This window comes from Porites lutea, chromosome 2 (genome assembly GCF_958299795.1).
Source record: "Porites lutea chromosome 2, jaPorLute2.1, whole genome shotgun sequence".
Lineage (NCBI taxonomy): Eukaryota > Metazoa > Cnidaria > Anthozoa > Scleractinia > Poritidae > Porites > Porites lutea.
This window is the reverse complement of record NC_133202.1, coordinates 19,989,717-20,004,141: the sequence shown is the minus strand read 5'-3', so window position 1 is coordinate 20,004,141 and position 14,425 is coordinate 19,989,717. Positions and strand designations below refer to the sequence as shown.

Below are 14,425 nucleotides of genomic sequence, written 5' to 3'. Positions count from 1 at the left end.
GTGTGTGCTTTTAGCCAATCAGAATCGGGGAAATATTTTGAATGAATAATAAATAATGTGACTGAAATGAAAATGGAGCTTGCTCTTACAGTCGGTGGAATGTCTTCTTGAACACTTTTCACTTCATGGACCTCATCATCGATTATCTAAAACAAGAAAACTGAAGATAGATTATCATCAGTCTGTTATTAAAGAATGTTTTTTATCTTCTTTGTACTGATGACAAAAAGGGAAAGATGGCAAGTTTGTTGCCCTCTCACAAAATTAAAACAACTCCTCTTTCTCTTTGAGCTTTCCAATGCAACCATTTTTTAAAAACATGACGAGAAGTCCTTTTTATGCTTGGGGGTGTTCACAAAGGGTGTCTAGAAAACGAAGACCAAAGACCAAAGACCTAGAAAAAGAAGACTGTAGAAAACAAAGACCTAGAAAATGAAGACCCTAGAAAACGAAAAGACCCAAGACCTAAGACCCGGAAAACTACATGTAAGACCTGGAAAACTAAGACTCGCAAAAATAATACCTGGAACACTGCAATATTACCCAACAACATTAACTCCTACTAGCGCAGTTCACGGTCCGCAGTTCACTGGACCAAACAAGCACTTGTAATTTTCCTCCATCGTTCAGATCATTAATCCATGTAAAGCGAAACAAGCACACTGTACACTTGAATGTTTAAATCTCAACTACGCCAGTTAAAGCAGCTGGTGATTTCAACACTTGTCTAAATTCACTGGCAACGACTTTGGGACTGCGGACCTTGCAATTTTAAAAAAACAACTTGTTTTGCTAAACATTAACGAGATAATGCTGTTTCTTTTAAAGTTCTGTAAGACCTTGTTTTGTTATGAAATATGCCCTGTCCTTCTTCTTCTAATAATTCATAGTCCGGCACGATGATTGTCCTGTGAATACCTAAGGACGCTCGATATCTGTTTCTGTTTTGGACTTTGCTCACTACTGTCACCCCTTTCACACTGTCATGACATGAAAGTAATACACAAACAGCTGTGATAAATGTGAGCGGTCAGTGATGATGATGGCCCCGTCTTTTGAAGCTGGCTAGTGTTGTGTTATTTGTTTCCTCTTGTTTTCACCGAATATGCAATGAGGAGAAACTGTCTCAGTGGACACCAGAGTGGGAATAAGAAACAACATTTGACAGAGACACTCAATATTTTGATGTCAGATCTAGCCTTGGAGGCAATGGACCGCAAGCAAGTCACTGCCTTGGTGTTATTAGATCTTTCCAAGGCATTTGACAGCATTGATCACATCATTGCGAAACATCTGAACCCTGCCTAGTCTCGTATGGTGTACCACAAGGATCAATTTTGGGCCCAGCATTGTTTAATATCTACATCAACGATCTACCATCTGTAACTAAGGTAGGGTCGTTAGAGTGCTATGTTGATGACTCTCAGTTATACCTCTCATTTCCTGTACGTGATGCCACCTTAGCCGCAGTTCAGCTGACAGAAGATCTTAGGAACATAGCCACATGGTGTTGTAAAAACAGTCTACTCATTAACCCGGAAAAAACAAAACTTCTGGTTCTGGGGACTCCGCAGTTGCTGATGAAGACACCAGATGATCTAAGCATTACACTACACAGCAAGGAGATTACATCATCTAAGTCTGCGAAAACCTGGGGGTTACAATGGACTGTAATTTAACGTACGACGAACATACAACTCAATTAACTTCGAAATGTATAGGTAGCCTTTGTCAAATAAATCGCGTAAAATACCTGTTTGATAGACGTACGTTGATCACTATAATTAATTCTCTCGTATTCAGTAAATTATTGTATTGTTCATCAGTATGGGCTAATACCACCAAGAAAAACATCGAGCTATTACAGACAGAGCAAAATTTTGCAGCCCGGATAGTTTCTGGAACGAGGAAATTTGATCATGTTACACCTATTCTTAAGCAGTTACAGTGGCTGCCAATTGTTAAACAACTTGAGGTTAGGGATGCTACCATGGTATTTCAATGCTTAAATGGGCTTGCACCTCCATATCTTTGTCAGAAGTTTAAAACCAGATCGGAAGTGCACAACTGCAACACCAGGAATAGGGACTGCCTACATATATATACCACTCTGTAGGACGGCTGCAGGTCAGCGCGCGTTTACCTTCAGAGGCCAAAGGCTGTGGAATAGTCTCCCAGACGAGTTTCAGTCTATCACTAATTTAGATGTATTTAAGGTTAAAATAAAACAGCAGTTTTTAAGGGTATTTTTGGAAAACTAAGTTTTAGACATTTGACATTGTAAATTAAGCTGAAAAGCCTTTTTGAGGAGATTAATAAAGTTATTATTATTATTAGTTTCTATAATGTGCCCTTCTCCATTCTAATTTTCTTTCCTTTTTTATTATGTACACATAGTTTAATCAACCTTGTACTAATTGATATTGTACAACTAATGTATTATCTATAGGATGTAGTAAAAATAAAAATACAAAATTATACAAATATAAATGTGACGGACCATTAGAAACGTTATTGGAGGGGGCGGGGAGGTGAGGGCGAAGTACATTTAAAAAAATATTTGTGCAAGGGAAAATCTTATGAAAAAAAATACGCACGCCAAGTAGTCTTAAAGAATATTCCCAAAATTCAATGCAAAGGAAATAATAACGAGAAAAATTCATGCGGCTCTAAAAAATCCCCTCCCCCGAAAGGTCTGTCCCTTATCTTCTTCTTCAACCGGAAATGTCACACAAATACATCTTTTCTTTCACTGATTTATGTGTTTAAAAATGTAAAGCAAGGCGTTACACTATATATATATGTCTGGTTTTCTTGTTTTGATCGCAGTTTTGATTTATAATATTTTTAAAAATGAAGAAATGATCGTCGCAGTGAATGCAATTTATGCAATTGTGTAAAGAAGCCTGAAAAAAAAAATCAGGACTTCAACAGGGTTTGAACTCGTGATCTTGCAATACCGGTGCGATGCTCTACCAACTGAGCTGTGAAGCCACTGACGTTGGGAGCAGGTCAATATTATTATGGGTTCATATTTTCCTGTGAAAGAAATGAGTGTAATAATATTTTTGTTGTACCACATTTAGTTTCTAAAATTTTAATAATAACAAAGGTTGTGTGACAGTTTTGTATTTGATTGAGGTGAAGGTCAAAAGGCCACATGTTGACATTTAGCTCCGGGAGCTTCTTTGGCGTTTTCTAGGTCTTCGCTTTCTAGGTCTTCGTTTTCTAGGTCTTCGCTTTCTAGGTCTTTGTTTTCTAGGCTTAGAAAACAAAGACCCTGGTCAAAATTTTGGATAATATTTGAAAACCGTGTTGTTTCTTTCACTCCTCTAGTGTCTAGAAGTAGTTATAAGCAGTTTCAAGCCATTTCCAAGTGATTTTAAGGGGGGTCTTCCTTTTCTAGGTCTTCGGTCTTTGTTTTCTAGGGTGTTCGTTTTCTAGACACCCGTTCACAAAAGTCTGAAATAAAAATAACTTACATTTTTTAACCAAATGTTATTTCCATTTTTTTAATATAGTAGAAGTGGAAACCCTTGGGAACCAGAAAAAGTTACTAAGCATCTAGTTGACCACTTATAAGAATATTTTTGTAACCAAAGCATTCATACAGGCTTTTGTTTAGGCAGCCGTAAGTTGAGCTTTCAGTTTACAAGCATGTCCATTAAGAGAGCTTCAATTGGAGCTAGTGTTCTAGATTGCGAGCAAGCTCTCCATTTTGGGGGAGTCGAAAGAGGTCACACAAGAACCGCATGCAAAAAAGGACTAGAGTGCGAGGGGTGGGGAAGGAAAGGATAGCTTGCAATGATCTCTTATAAATTTTCATTTCCACCCCGGAAATCGCAAAGCATGAAAACTGTATCAGCTGCTTCCAGTTAATACCCTTATCAGGCTAAAAAAACGCATTCCTAAAAGGAGTAAAATATTTCAATCCGTACTAAAACAAGCCTTGTAAAAGAAGATAATTGGCCTGGAGCTTCTGGTCTGGATCATAGCCTATAACCTGAGTCAGATCTACAATATTCCTTGAATTCAGCAAAGAAGTGTTACTTCAAAGCAACTGCATTCTGTTTTTACTTTAGCATCATCAGAAATCACATTTTGTTACTTTCCCAGCTGTTTTAAAAAAAATCATTTATCACTGCAATAGTTTTCTTTTTTCCATGAGAAGACTGATTTTCCAGGTATCCGCTTGGATATGAAATCAACTGCTTTCCTTTTGGGGAAACTCACAAACACAACAAACGTGCCCAGATTTACTATTGTAATACATTTTCCTGGCAACCCCTTAGCCTTCTGATTTGCTGGTTTATGATGACAGGTTTAGGCCGACAAAAAAATTTCTGCAAATGAGCTTACGGTGATTTGAAATCACCTTTGGCTATAGATTATTAAGTGTAACTAAAGAAAGCATTCTGCAAGTTTAGGTGTTGTAGACATTGCCTCAGAGGCTGCTCTTTTAATTATTTGGTTGTGCTTTATGACACCTTGTAAGTCACAAGGGAAACTAAACGTCAGTTATTGAACATTTTCCAGAAACTTTGCCTTGTTTAACTCACGTGGCTAGCAGCAGTTTTCGTATGAATTCCCACTTACGTATTTCTACAACACTGGGGCAAATAGGCTTGTAATCCTTGTGTTAACATCTTTTCCTGTGTAAAGCAACGCACTTGAGAGAAATCCGAAGTAAAAAAATGAAAACTTGAGTTGAATTCCTTGAATTAAAGTAAAAGTGCATCCAGTGAGTTGAATTACCTATAAAAAAAACTATCAATGAATTGCCACTAACCAGTAAAGATTTTGCTGGGTTTACATACTGGTACACTTGCTTAACTCACCAAAATCGATAAAGCGCGAGGCTTTCATTCAGGTCAGGCCAGAATGAAACATTGTTTAGTATTTACGCTCAAAAAATAGTTGTAAACGTTCTTTAGTAAACGGCCGGTAATGGTCAGACTTGCAGAAATTTCAGGCTTTGCGTTCATGCAAAACACCACAGACTGATTTAGGCTTCGCAAACAACTGTATCCTTAGTAAAGACTGCAATGAACACATTTAGGACTCACTTAGATGTGGAGACTCCCGGTATTTTTACTGAAATGAAATAAGACACTGTGTGAAAAACCTCTCCTTGATCCTGTGTCCTGTTACGTATCCCTGCAGGCGGTGAAGGGTTATTTACAACTTATGTACAAGATTGAAAGGCTTCCTGGTGAGAATTTTTTTTCAGCCTAATCCTGCCATATGATGTATAATCCCTGGGCTTGAGATCTAAACTAAACCGTAAAACAACAACAACAACCACACAGTGATCCATAGTAATCTTTCACTGAATGAAAGATGGAGAATGGTCTTCTTCCTTGGAAAAAGGAGAAGGATCAGGGTAGACAGCTGGGTAATTTTCTTGATTTCCATGAGCATCATGTTTCTAAAATTTTGGCCAGCAATGTCATCAATCAAAATTAATTGACGGTGAGTCACTTTTCAGTTAATGGTACACGTATATTATATTTCGCTACATCTAGGGGAAGGAGAAATGACAATTTATAAGAGATCCTGGCAAGCTGTCCCATTCCTCTGTCCCTCTTGCTCGCATGTTCCCTTGCGGCTCACTTTACTAGGTCATTATTGGAGAAATTTCTCACAGGCTACTGGGGTTTTAAAGGACCTTTGCTGGCAAAGAAAACACTCCCCACAAAGACACATCAAAATACCTCATGCATGTTGTACATGCCTCTGCTTAATATTAAAGATGTTAGTTACTGCTGGAGTAAGTGAGAAAGATGTCAGAATAATAACATTTTAAGTATGAGACAAGAAAATAAGTAGAAGATAGATAATACATATAGGTATCCCCATGCAGATTATGCAGATTGAGGAGCAGTGTAATTGGTCCTCCTTGATCTGCACAATTCTTTAGATTAGACTCTGCATAATCTATTTATTTAGACCCTAACATGGTATAATTATTGAAATAATAATTAGACATAATTGCATGAGGCTGAGTATGATCTAAAGAATTATCGAGAGGCTCATTAGACCGAGGTGGATAACACCCTCTGAGTTGACCTCTATAACTCTATAGATCACACAAAAGCCGAATACAATATTTCTTTATTATCCATTCAAAATAATTACTTCGGCGGAGCCAAAGTAAAGGATTTGCGACACTCAGGAATGTATCAAAGTTGCAATTTTTTGACAAGATTAGGTATGCAAGGTCTGTAGGTTTTCGGTTCTATTTGGCTATTTGACGAAGTGAGAGTTGAATTAGTTCTAGATATTTTGAGATCACTTCGATTTCTTTGATTTATTCTTTAACTTTTTCGAGGAAGAAAGAATTATCATTTTGGCGTCCCAGGGGTTTGAACCGACTCACCTGTGTGACCCATCAGATCAGAGGAGACTCTAAGTTGAGGGATTAGCCGATTGCGCTACTGCGACCCACGGTAGTTTGGGATATGAAAAATAGTCATGAAATGATGCACTAGTCTCGGGACAAGATTGGGCGAGCAAGTTCGTGACTTTTCGGCTTGTTTCAACTATTTCACGAAATGAGACCCGACTACTTTGTGATATCTTGAGATCACTTCGAGTTTAGTCTTTAATTACTCGAGGAATAAATAGAGGATATTTCGTGGCCGCGCAGAGACACAAAATTTCTCTTCGAATGTTGAAAAACATTTCACGAGTGAGCCCTCCTTTCGAACTGTTTTAAGATGAATTTAAGGTTACAAAATGCTGCACAAAGACATTTTGTCTTTGTTGAGTGTTACGTAGTAAAATTGCTTTCATGCGTTGCATAACTTTCTCGAACGTTCTCTACATTTTTGGATTATACATGAATAATTAATTAGGGCATGTTTACATTTCAGCATGAGTCAGCAGATTTGCATCAGTTACTGAATTCATAAAATATGTTGAAAAGCTACTACTATTCGCCTGTTTAGTATTTTCTAGAACCTTATGTCAAACAGTATACAAGTTCCAAGCGAGTTCTTTTGACGATCTAAGTTTTTTCCCATGAGCTGGACTGCTGTGTTTAGTCAAGTGTGACAAAGGTTGATTTTCAGTATCTGAAGTTCAAGTGAGAGTTTGTTATTATTGGTAGAGGCTGTTTAGTTTTACTCAAAGTTCAAGTCAAGTTTGTGTTGGTGGATGCTGTGTTTTAAAGCTCTGTAAAGGCTATGTTCCTTTAGGGTTAAACTTCCTTGTGTTAATCCGACATCCCTGCGTGCTGATAGTCAGTGAATAATTATCCTCAAAACATTCGAACTCGTGACTTTGAGTTTTAGCCAATTCCATGCTCAACGTAATTGACTCCTTACCCATGCCTTACATATCTTTAATCAGTACATGAGACTGCTATGCTGTTTTTGAAGCCTGATGTGACTAAGAAAAACTTTGGAATTTTTTTTTTTTAAGGATTTGTATGGAGTCATCAGAGCATAACTGGGCTAATACCTCGGAGACAATTTGTCCCAAAATGCTAGTTTTTGGCAAGTAGGCCTCTTGGATGTTGCTCTTTTCAGAATATCCTGACAAATCCCATAATTTCACAAATTAACACCTTACTCTTACCATATTTGATTTCTTACTATTCCTCCGTATTTACAATTAATTAGTTCCACAACCACGACGCCGAAGTGTACGATCTGTAGTGTCTTGTTCCTAGTTTAAAAACAAGCTTAAACATGCTTACCTCCATTGATGTTAAGTTCCCTTCTTCATTTGCATGTTTCTTGGCAAGTTCAGGAGATTATAAGATGTTTAGTTCTGTAGACAGTGACGGATCCAGGGAAGGCCAAAACTGCCCACCTACCCCTCCCCTAAGCCAACATTTTGCCCTAAGTGAGAAGTAAGTGATAATATTGACTTAGGGAAGGGGTGGGTGGTCAGTTTCCCAGAAACCTAAATTGATCCAAAATTTTTTTTTGGGGGGGGGGGGGGCAGCGGCTCGCCCTTATTTCAGTGTCTGGATGACCGTCCCCCCCTCCTTATCTGAAGGTCTGGATCCACTACTGGTGGATTTGCCATCCATTGACTGGTATTGTTGCTGTTCTTGTGATGTTAGGCAGAAGTTTGGCTATTTCTCCTTTGCAAAACGTGTGGGAAATGTTCCGCCATTTTGTACTGCTTTACCAAAACAACAACAATGCAACCTCGTCCCCAGTGCTCTTTAATTGCCCCCTATTTTTCTGTCATTTATACTGTACTATTGACATCATTAATTTCTAAGTAATGAAAAATGACTTCCAAATTTAGTCAACTCTGGCTGGTTGTGAAGAATTAGCCATGGGATTTGAGAAATATTCTGAATGAATAATAATTTCAATTATGCCACATTAGGGTCTGTATGAAGTAATTTAATATTATTGTACATACAGACAGAAAATTATTGGTATGTGTATGACAAGAAAATAAAAGAAAACGATTAACTATAAATACCTGAAGAACATGTTTATTTCTTGATGCCAGATCATCTGACAAGAAGTTTTTGAATGAGAAGGGATTTGTATTACCAGGTTCTTGGTTAACATCAACATGGCCTGTAAAGGCAAACGGTGAATTCATTTGGGTAATTTCAACTTGATCGCACTAACTTAAACATTCTGCTTTCTACCTGACAGTAAATAGGTACAGTTGAACCTCTAATAAGTGGCCACTCTTGGGGTACAGGCAAGTGGCGTCTTAATGGAGAGGTTGGCTGCTTAATAGAGGTTCATCATAAAATTAGCATAATCTTAAGCAGAAACATCACTTTATTTTGAAAGAAACACCAATGGGAACAGCATTACTGGTCCACAATAATGTCCACAGTCGGTTGGCACCTTCTATCTCGGACTTTATTTTCTTTCATCATATTCTTACCGCGAAATTTGTTGTATCGCGCTGCTCGTATTGCAAACTTAGAAGGGATTTTGGGTTTTTCTGTTCAGTCAATCATTTTAGTGAAGGCGGGGTTAAGGCAAATCACAATGTAACATGCTCGCCTAGCTTGGCTGAGAATGACTCTAGACTGCTCAAGAATAGCGAAGAAAATCCCGATGGTGAGTGGAATTTTTGTCGAAGGAAGTGACAAGAATAAGAAAGATCATAAAAATCTACGAAGCAAACTTAACTAGTTGATTATTTCCCCAAACAGGACAATCACAAAGCAACGAACCTTGAAACAAGAAACAAACACAACAGATCAAAATCCACCAATCATGAATCACGAACCATGACCTTTTTAACTCGTGTGAGTAAACATGTGTTTTCTAAGAGGTCTGCTAAGATGATTGACGGAACAGAAAAACCCAAAATTGCAAAACGCACATCATGATACAACTAATCATTTTGCTATAACACTAATCATAAACAAAGGTTACCGAGCGCAGGTGACAACGATCATAGGTGGAAATGCTTTTGCTCCAACACTGTGCTTTGCATAAGTTTTAAGTGACAGATGATCAAAATACGCATGATTAGATTACGAGTGATAGAAGGTCCAAAAGTGCGTGATCGAATTGCGTTAAGGGCATTCCATTCATTCTTAGTGGAAGTCAAAACCAATGCTGGCTACATATATGCGACACATGCATAATAACAACCTGGAGATTACGGGCGACAAGAGGAGCACGCAATAAAGCCAAACTGAGTGTTTTGGCCGCTTGATGTCCACTTGAGAGAGGTGAAAATACTGGAAGAATTCTTGTTGGGAAGGCCAAAAGGTGGCTGAAGCTGCTTAATAGAGGTGGCCGTTTAATAGAGGTGTAATTCCCCATTCTTTTACAATTATTATTTCGGGACTTTGTTAACTCGCCCCTTAATAGAGGGTAGCCACTTAATGGAGGTTCAACTGTAGTTAGATGTTCTATTCTTCTTTATAGACAAGGAAGATAGGATATAGAGCCCTGTCTAATAAGCCTTGACCATATAAAATCGTGTGGTACACCAACTTGGAAAATTAGCTTTTTTTGCTGATAACTGAAATGAGGTTTGTTCCTTTTTTTCTGATTAACTTTAATTCTTTAATTTTTGGACTGTCACACTATTGGATATATTTGGTTTGGTTTGTGTCTAGATGCCGTTTCGAGCCATTTTCAATGATTTTGTGGAGGGTCGTAGTTTTCTACATTTTGGGGGGTTTTTGTAGAAAATGAAGACCCCCCATACGAAACGAGCAGCGCTGCTGCAGCACTGCAGAATGGCTTCAAGAAGCGCTACAAAAGAGCTGTAAAAGCGCTGGGCTGCAGCAGCCGCAAATTTTGGCTGCAGTGGAAAGCCCTTTGACAGCGATAAACAACACTTTTGCAGCGGTGCAGAGAATTCCCGAATCATGATCTGCGCTGCAAAGTGGCTTCGAAAAGACAAAGAATGTTGTTACCGGTAATGGCCTACCACTCGTTAGTACAAAAAAAAGAAATGCAGGCTCCAATAATACAATAGTCACGATACATGGTAGAGGAGTTGACAAGACCTTAGTAGCAACTTATACTTTATTAGTATCTACGCGTACACGTTACAAAAGCACGAGCCATAGAACAAATCTGCAACAGTCTCGCTTTGTAAATATTTAGCAATCACAGTCACTCATCTGAATGTAAGAACATCCATTAACATGCAGACATTGAAAATTATCTTCTTAAAAAATAAAGAGAATAACAGCGATTGTTCTACATAAAGTTTACATGGCCAGCAGGCAAATGATATTTTGATTCGTTGCAAAGGGCTAAGCTGGACATTGCTCACCTTGACGTTTTGTCCATGATCCACGATCTTCTACACTTTTTTCATGAAAGAAATCAGCCCAATTTTACTTTGGTCGTCGTTAAATTTTACAATGGACTAAGGAACGAACATTACCACGAGCGTATAAGAATCTTGTAAGTGCAAACCCCATATGAGATTCTTGTATCTGTGTTGCTTGCTCTGGTTCGATTCGTCGATACTTAGCGTAGAAGTCACTGTTCATTGCGTTGTTTGCAAATACGTTTGAGCTGTTCCATCCAAAAACTTCAACAGAACTTCCATCTTGAAACAGAACTAGACGCAAAAAAACTTAGAATGTTTGCGCCTTTCATTCAACGGTCGCAAATGTTTGAGTGATCCCGTGTTTGTCTAGAGATGTAATGGGATCTCGTGCAAAAGGACCGACCAATTAGATTACGGCCTAGAATGTCTCCAGGGAATTAGCGATAACATTCCCACACTCGCCGGTCATGGAATGAAATTTATTGAAATCTTTATTCCGAAAGCATAGAATTTGGAGGTTTATTCAATAAGTGATCTTCCTTACACACAAACTTACTCAGATTTCTTAGAGGTACAGTCAAAGTTTTTGCGTTATAAAAGCCGTAATCTGTGCCAAGGCTTTATCTGGCGATTCATGTTATTGGCGCTCAAGAAAGTCAGATCGACCGCAGCTGAATTGTAGCATTACTGTAGCTCCTTCGCAGCATTTGAAAGTCGGCAACTGTGCTGCAAAACCGCTGCCGAGAGCTTCAAAGAGCCTTCAAAGGCTGCACAGCGCTTTTGCATCCCGCTGCAACTTGAATGAAGCTGCTGTTTGGCTTCTAAAATGCTGCTGAACAGCTGTAATTTAGCTGTACAGCTATTTTGAAGCAATTTTATGGTGCTGTACAGAGCTGCAAGTTTCGTACGGGCCTGGTCAAATTTATTGGTAAATGAAGATCTTGTTGTTTCTTACACAGTTCAGGTTGATATAGCCGTTTCTTTTTTCACATTCATAAGTAACTCTGAGGGGCGTGTTCATTTTTAGGTCAGGTTGTAGGTTTCTACCACCTACAATCATGGACAAAAGTCCTTGGGACAGTACTGAAATATTCATATTTTTCTGTCATTTCTCGGGTCCCTCACAAAACAGCGCATCCTTTTCGAAATTTTCCTGCAGTTCTCCCTCCCTCGCCCTACACAAATTTGAAACTAGGAAAAAAAGTCTGGATACATGCGTCCAACATTGTTTATGAGGTGAGGGAAGGAATTGGACCTGTGTGAATTGGAGAACGCCCCAGAAATGCAAAAGTGCCCCAAAACTTGTCCACGATTCATGGTTGTAGCTTACCTCGTTGACTATGAACAGGCTTATTAGCTGTAACTTCCGGAAAAGGTGATTCATCTGGACAAATTTCCCCTTTGCGAGAATTGTGCTGTTTGTCTTTCTTTTTCTTAATTTTCACGTCTATTGTTTCCTGCTTTGATTTTACAAAAGTTTTAAAAGAGAAAGGATTATCACTTCGCTCACCCTCCGCCATTTTGGATCCATTGTTGTTACCTCTGTGAGTTCTTTTCGTGGGCTCAAAAATAATTCTGATTGGGTAATCCTTGTGGTCTGGCGATCTGCCCTGGCGAGACGCCTGGCGATAGACAGAAGTTTACACACATAGCAACAGGCACAAAAATAGAGTACGTTTCCACCACAGTTGAGTTTTCAAAGAAAATTAAAAGATGGCGAACCATAAGCAACCGAGGTTCTCGACCTGGTCTCGGGAAACATATGTTGATCCTATGAATATGCCAGCAAATAGATATTATACTCCCCATTTCATGGCATCTGGAGATGACCAAAGATATGGTGAAGGCAGAGAAAGGTGGTTTCAAGATTACCGCCGTTCGTACATAGCTGAAAAAACTTTGGCAAAAAATCTGAACACGTTTGGTTCTCCTTACCGACCAACCAGCTTTTCTGATAAGCCAGACCGTGTTCTGGGAACTCGGTGCATGCGAAGGGAAGCTGTCTTACATAAACCTCGACATCACCTTACAAATCGAATTCCCGACAGACAGAGAGACCGCGCTCAAATCGACGACATTGTATTTCAACATCGCCAGCAGTACAGAGACCAAAGTGGAACTTTGTTTGATGAAAAAGTGGATTATTTTCACTACCCAACTACGGCAGAAGAGCAGTTTTTGCCAAAAGCTAGCCCTCATGAAGGAACAATTGGAAGTTACCCAAATAACACAAAAGCAGCTTTGGAATACGTCTATGACAAGGAGAGAGGTCCTAAAGACTATGAATTGTGGCATAAGGTTTAGAGGGTTGATATTAGCAAGACACACAGGCGATGTGATACACTGTATTAGTTTCCTGCGCAGTCGTTTTTTGGGGATATCACATAGCAAGCATTTGGGATCCCAATATGCAATGTGTTAAAAAATAAGAAATTAATTGAACTAAAATTGAGGAGGGTAGTGTATCTGTCATCTGGTCTAGACTCTTCAAAGCCTTTTCTATTTTCTTCATGCAAAGTGGTGACACACAACAGGAACGTCCACACCCTGGAGCAAGCAACTCCAATTTCCTATTTCAGGGCATTTTCACAGCATTAAAAGGTGAAAAATACTGTTTTTAGGCCTTGCTGACTGGTTTGTGGGACTTAGAGATATTTTTATTCCATGCCCAAATCACTCTAAAAATATACTTGTTGGTAAAAAAGAAACAATGTGACGGGTCAGACTTGAACTCCCAGACCTCCAGATCCAGGGTTCAAGGTGTGTTAATCACTAGGCAATGCACGCCTCCACATAGACCATATTGTAAAATTTTAATCTTAATAATTTTATTCGTTTTAAGTCAGGTATATGATCTTCTGAGGGAACCACCTTAAAGACTCTAAACATTTCGCTCTCTTGATGTAAAAAAGTACAGTCAACGTTTGCCTTGTGGACACTGAGATGCATTACAGACAGCAGCTAACTCCCCTGGCAAAATAAATTAAAGATGTTTGGCTAATATGAACTCCAGCATATGGACTCTTTCTGTAAAGGACACTATTAAACCACGGTCCTGAAGGTGTCCAAATAACAACAGTAATGCTGTTGAGTTATAGCAGTGGTGCATCATAGCTGTGTGGCTTATGGTGTCTGCACCACCCTGCCAGTTATTTCTATTTCCTGAATGATCAACATTACTTATAATAGCCAAATTGGCTATCCTAGTATTTAGTCATGGAAGATGTAATGTAGCTATGCTAGTTTATGCTTTGGATTATATTATATTAAGTAGAAAATGAAGTTTTAAACTCCTTACTATCATATGAGTCAGTTTTTAGTCTGTTTGATAAAAAGACAATTTTCCATGGTCTATACTGAGATATAGTGTGGAACCAGGTGCCGTTGGGTAGTTATGGCTTCACCGCAAAAAGTTTGTAATTAATTTTTTTGTTCCTTTGAAAGAATGTCATATAATAAAACATTTTATTAGCTTCATCATTATCTCAGTAAATACAGTAACTTAATTTCTAGCCCTGTTCACTTTGTTCTGGGGGCATAAATGTGGGGGGTTTGGGTAAATTTATCATACAGACATATTAAGAGGTACATCTATAGTTCTTTGCTTATGAAACAGAAAAAGGTTATTCAGTGGTGGATTTATTCAAAGTTGTAACTTTTGAATAGCTGTTTGAATGGATGTTTTAAT

At 38.6% G+C, this 14,425-nt stretch overlaps 2 protein-coding genes across 2 annotated transcripts in view; one reads left to right on the top strand and one right to left on the bottom strand.

Moving 5' to 3' along the window:
• The window catches only part of LOC140927976 (endosome-associated-trafficking regulator 1-like), a 21,562-nt gene extending 9,301 nt beyond the window's left edge, over positions 1-12,261 (bottom strand). Inside the window, exons 1-3 of the mRNA XM_073377684.1 lie at positions 12,068-12,261; positions 8,449-8,549; positions 90-146 (exon numbers count right to left, since the gene is read on the bottom strand). Of these exons, the coding sequence (XP_073233785.1) occupies positions 90-146; positions 8,449-8,549; positions 12,068-12,257 (348 nt within the window). The 5' untranslated portion in view covers positions 12,258-12,261. The remainder of the gene's footprint in view (positions 1-89; positions 147-8,448; positions 8,550-12,067) is intronic.
• A 92-nt stretch (positions 12,262-12,353) lies between these two features.
• Positions 12,354-14,214, top strand: LOC140927973 (ciliary microtubule inner protein 2C-like). Its single transcript, XM_073377682.1, has one exon. The coding sequence runs from the start codon at positions 12,451-12,453 to the stop codon at positions 13,039-13,041; it is 591 nt and encodes a 196-aa protein (XP_073233783.1). The 5' UTR covers positions 12,354-12,450; the 3' UTR covers positions 13,042-14,214.
• The last annotated feature ends 211 nt before the right edge of the window (positions 14,215-14,425 follow it).

Excerpts from the sequence above, each read along its gene's own strand:
- LOC140927973 (XM_073377682.1), top strand. The coding sequence starts at position 12,451 with ATGGCGAACCATAAGCAACCGAGGTTCTCGACCTGGTCTCGGGAAACA.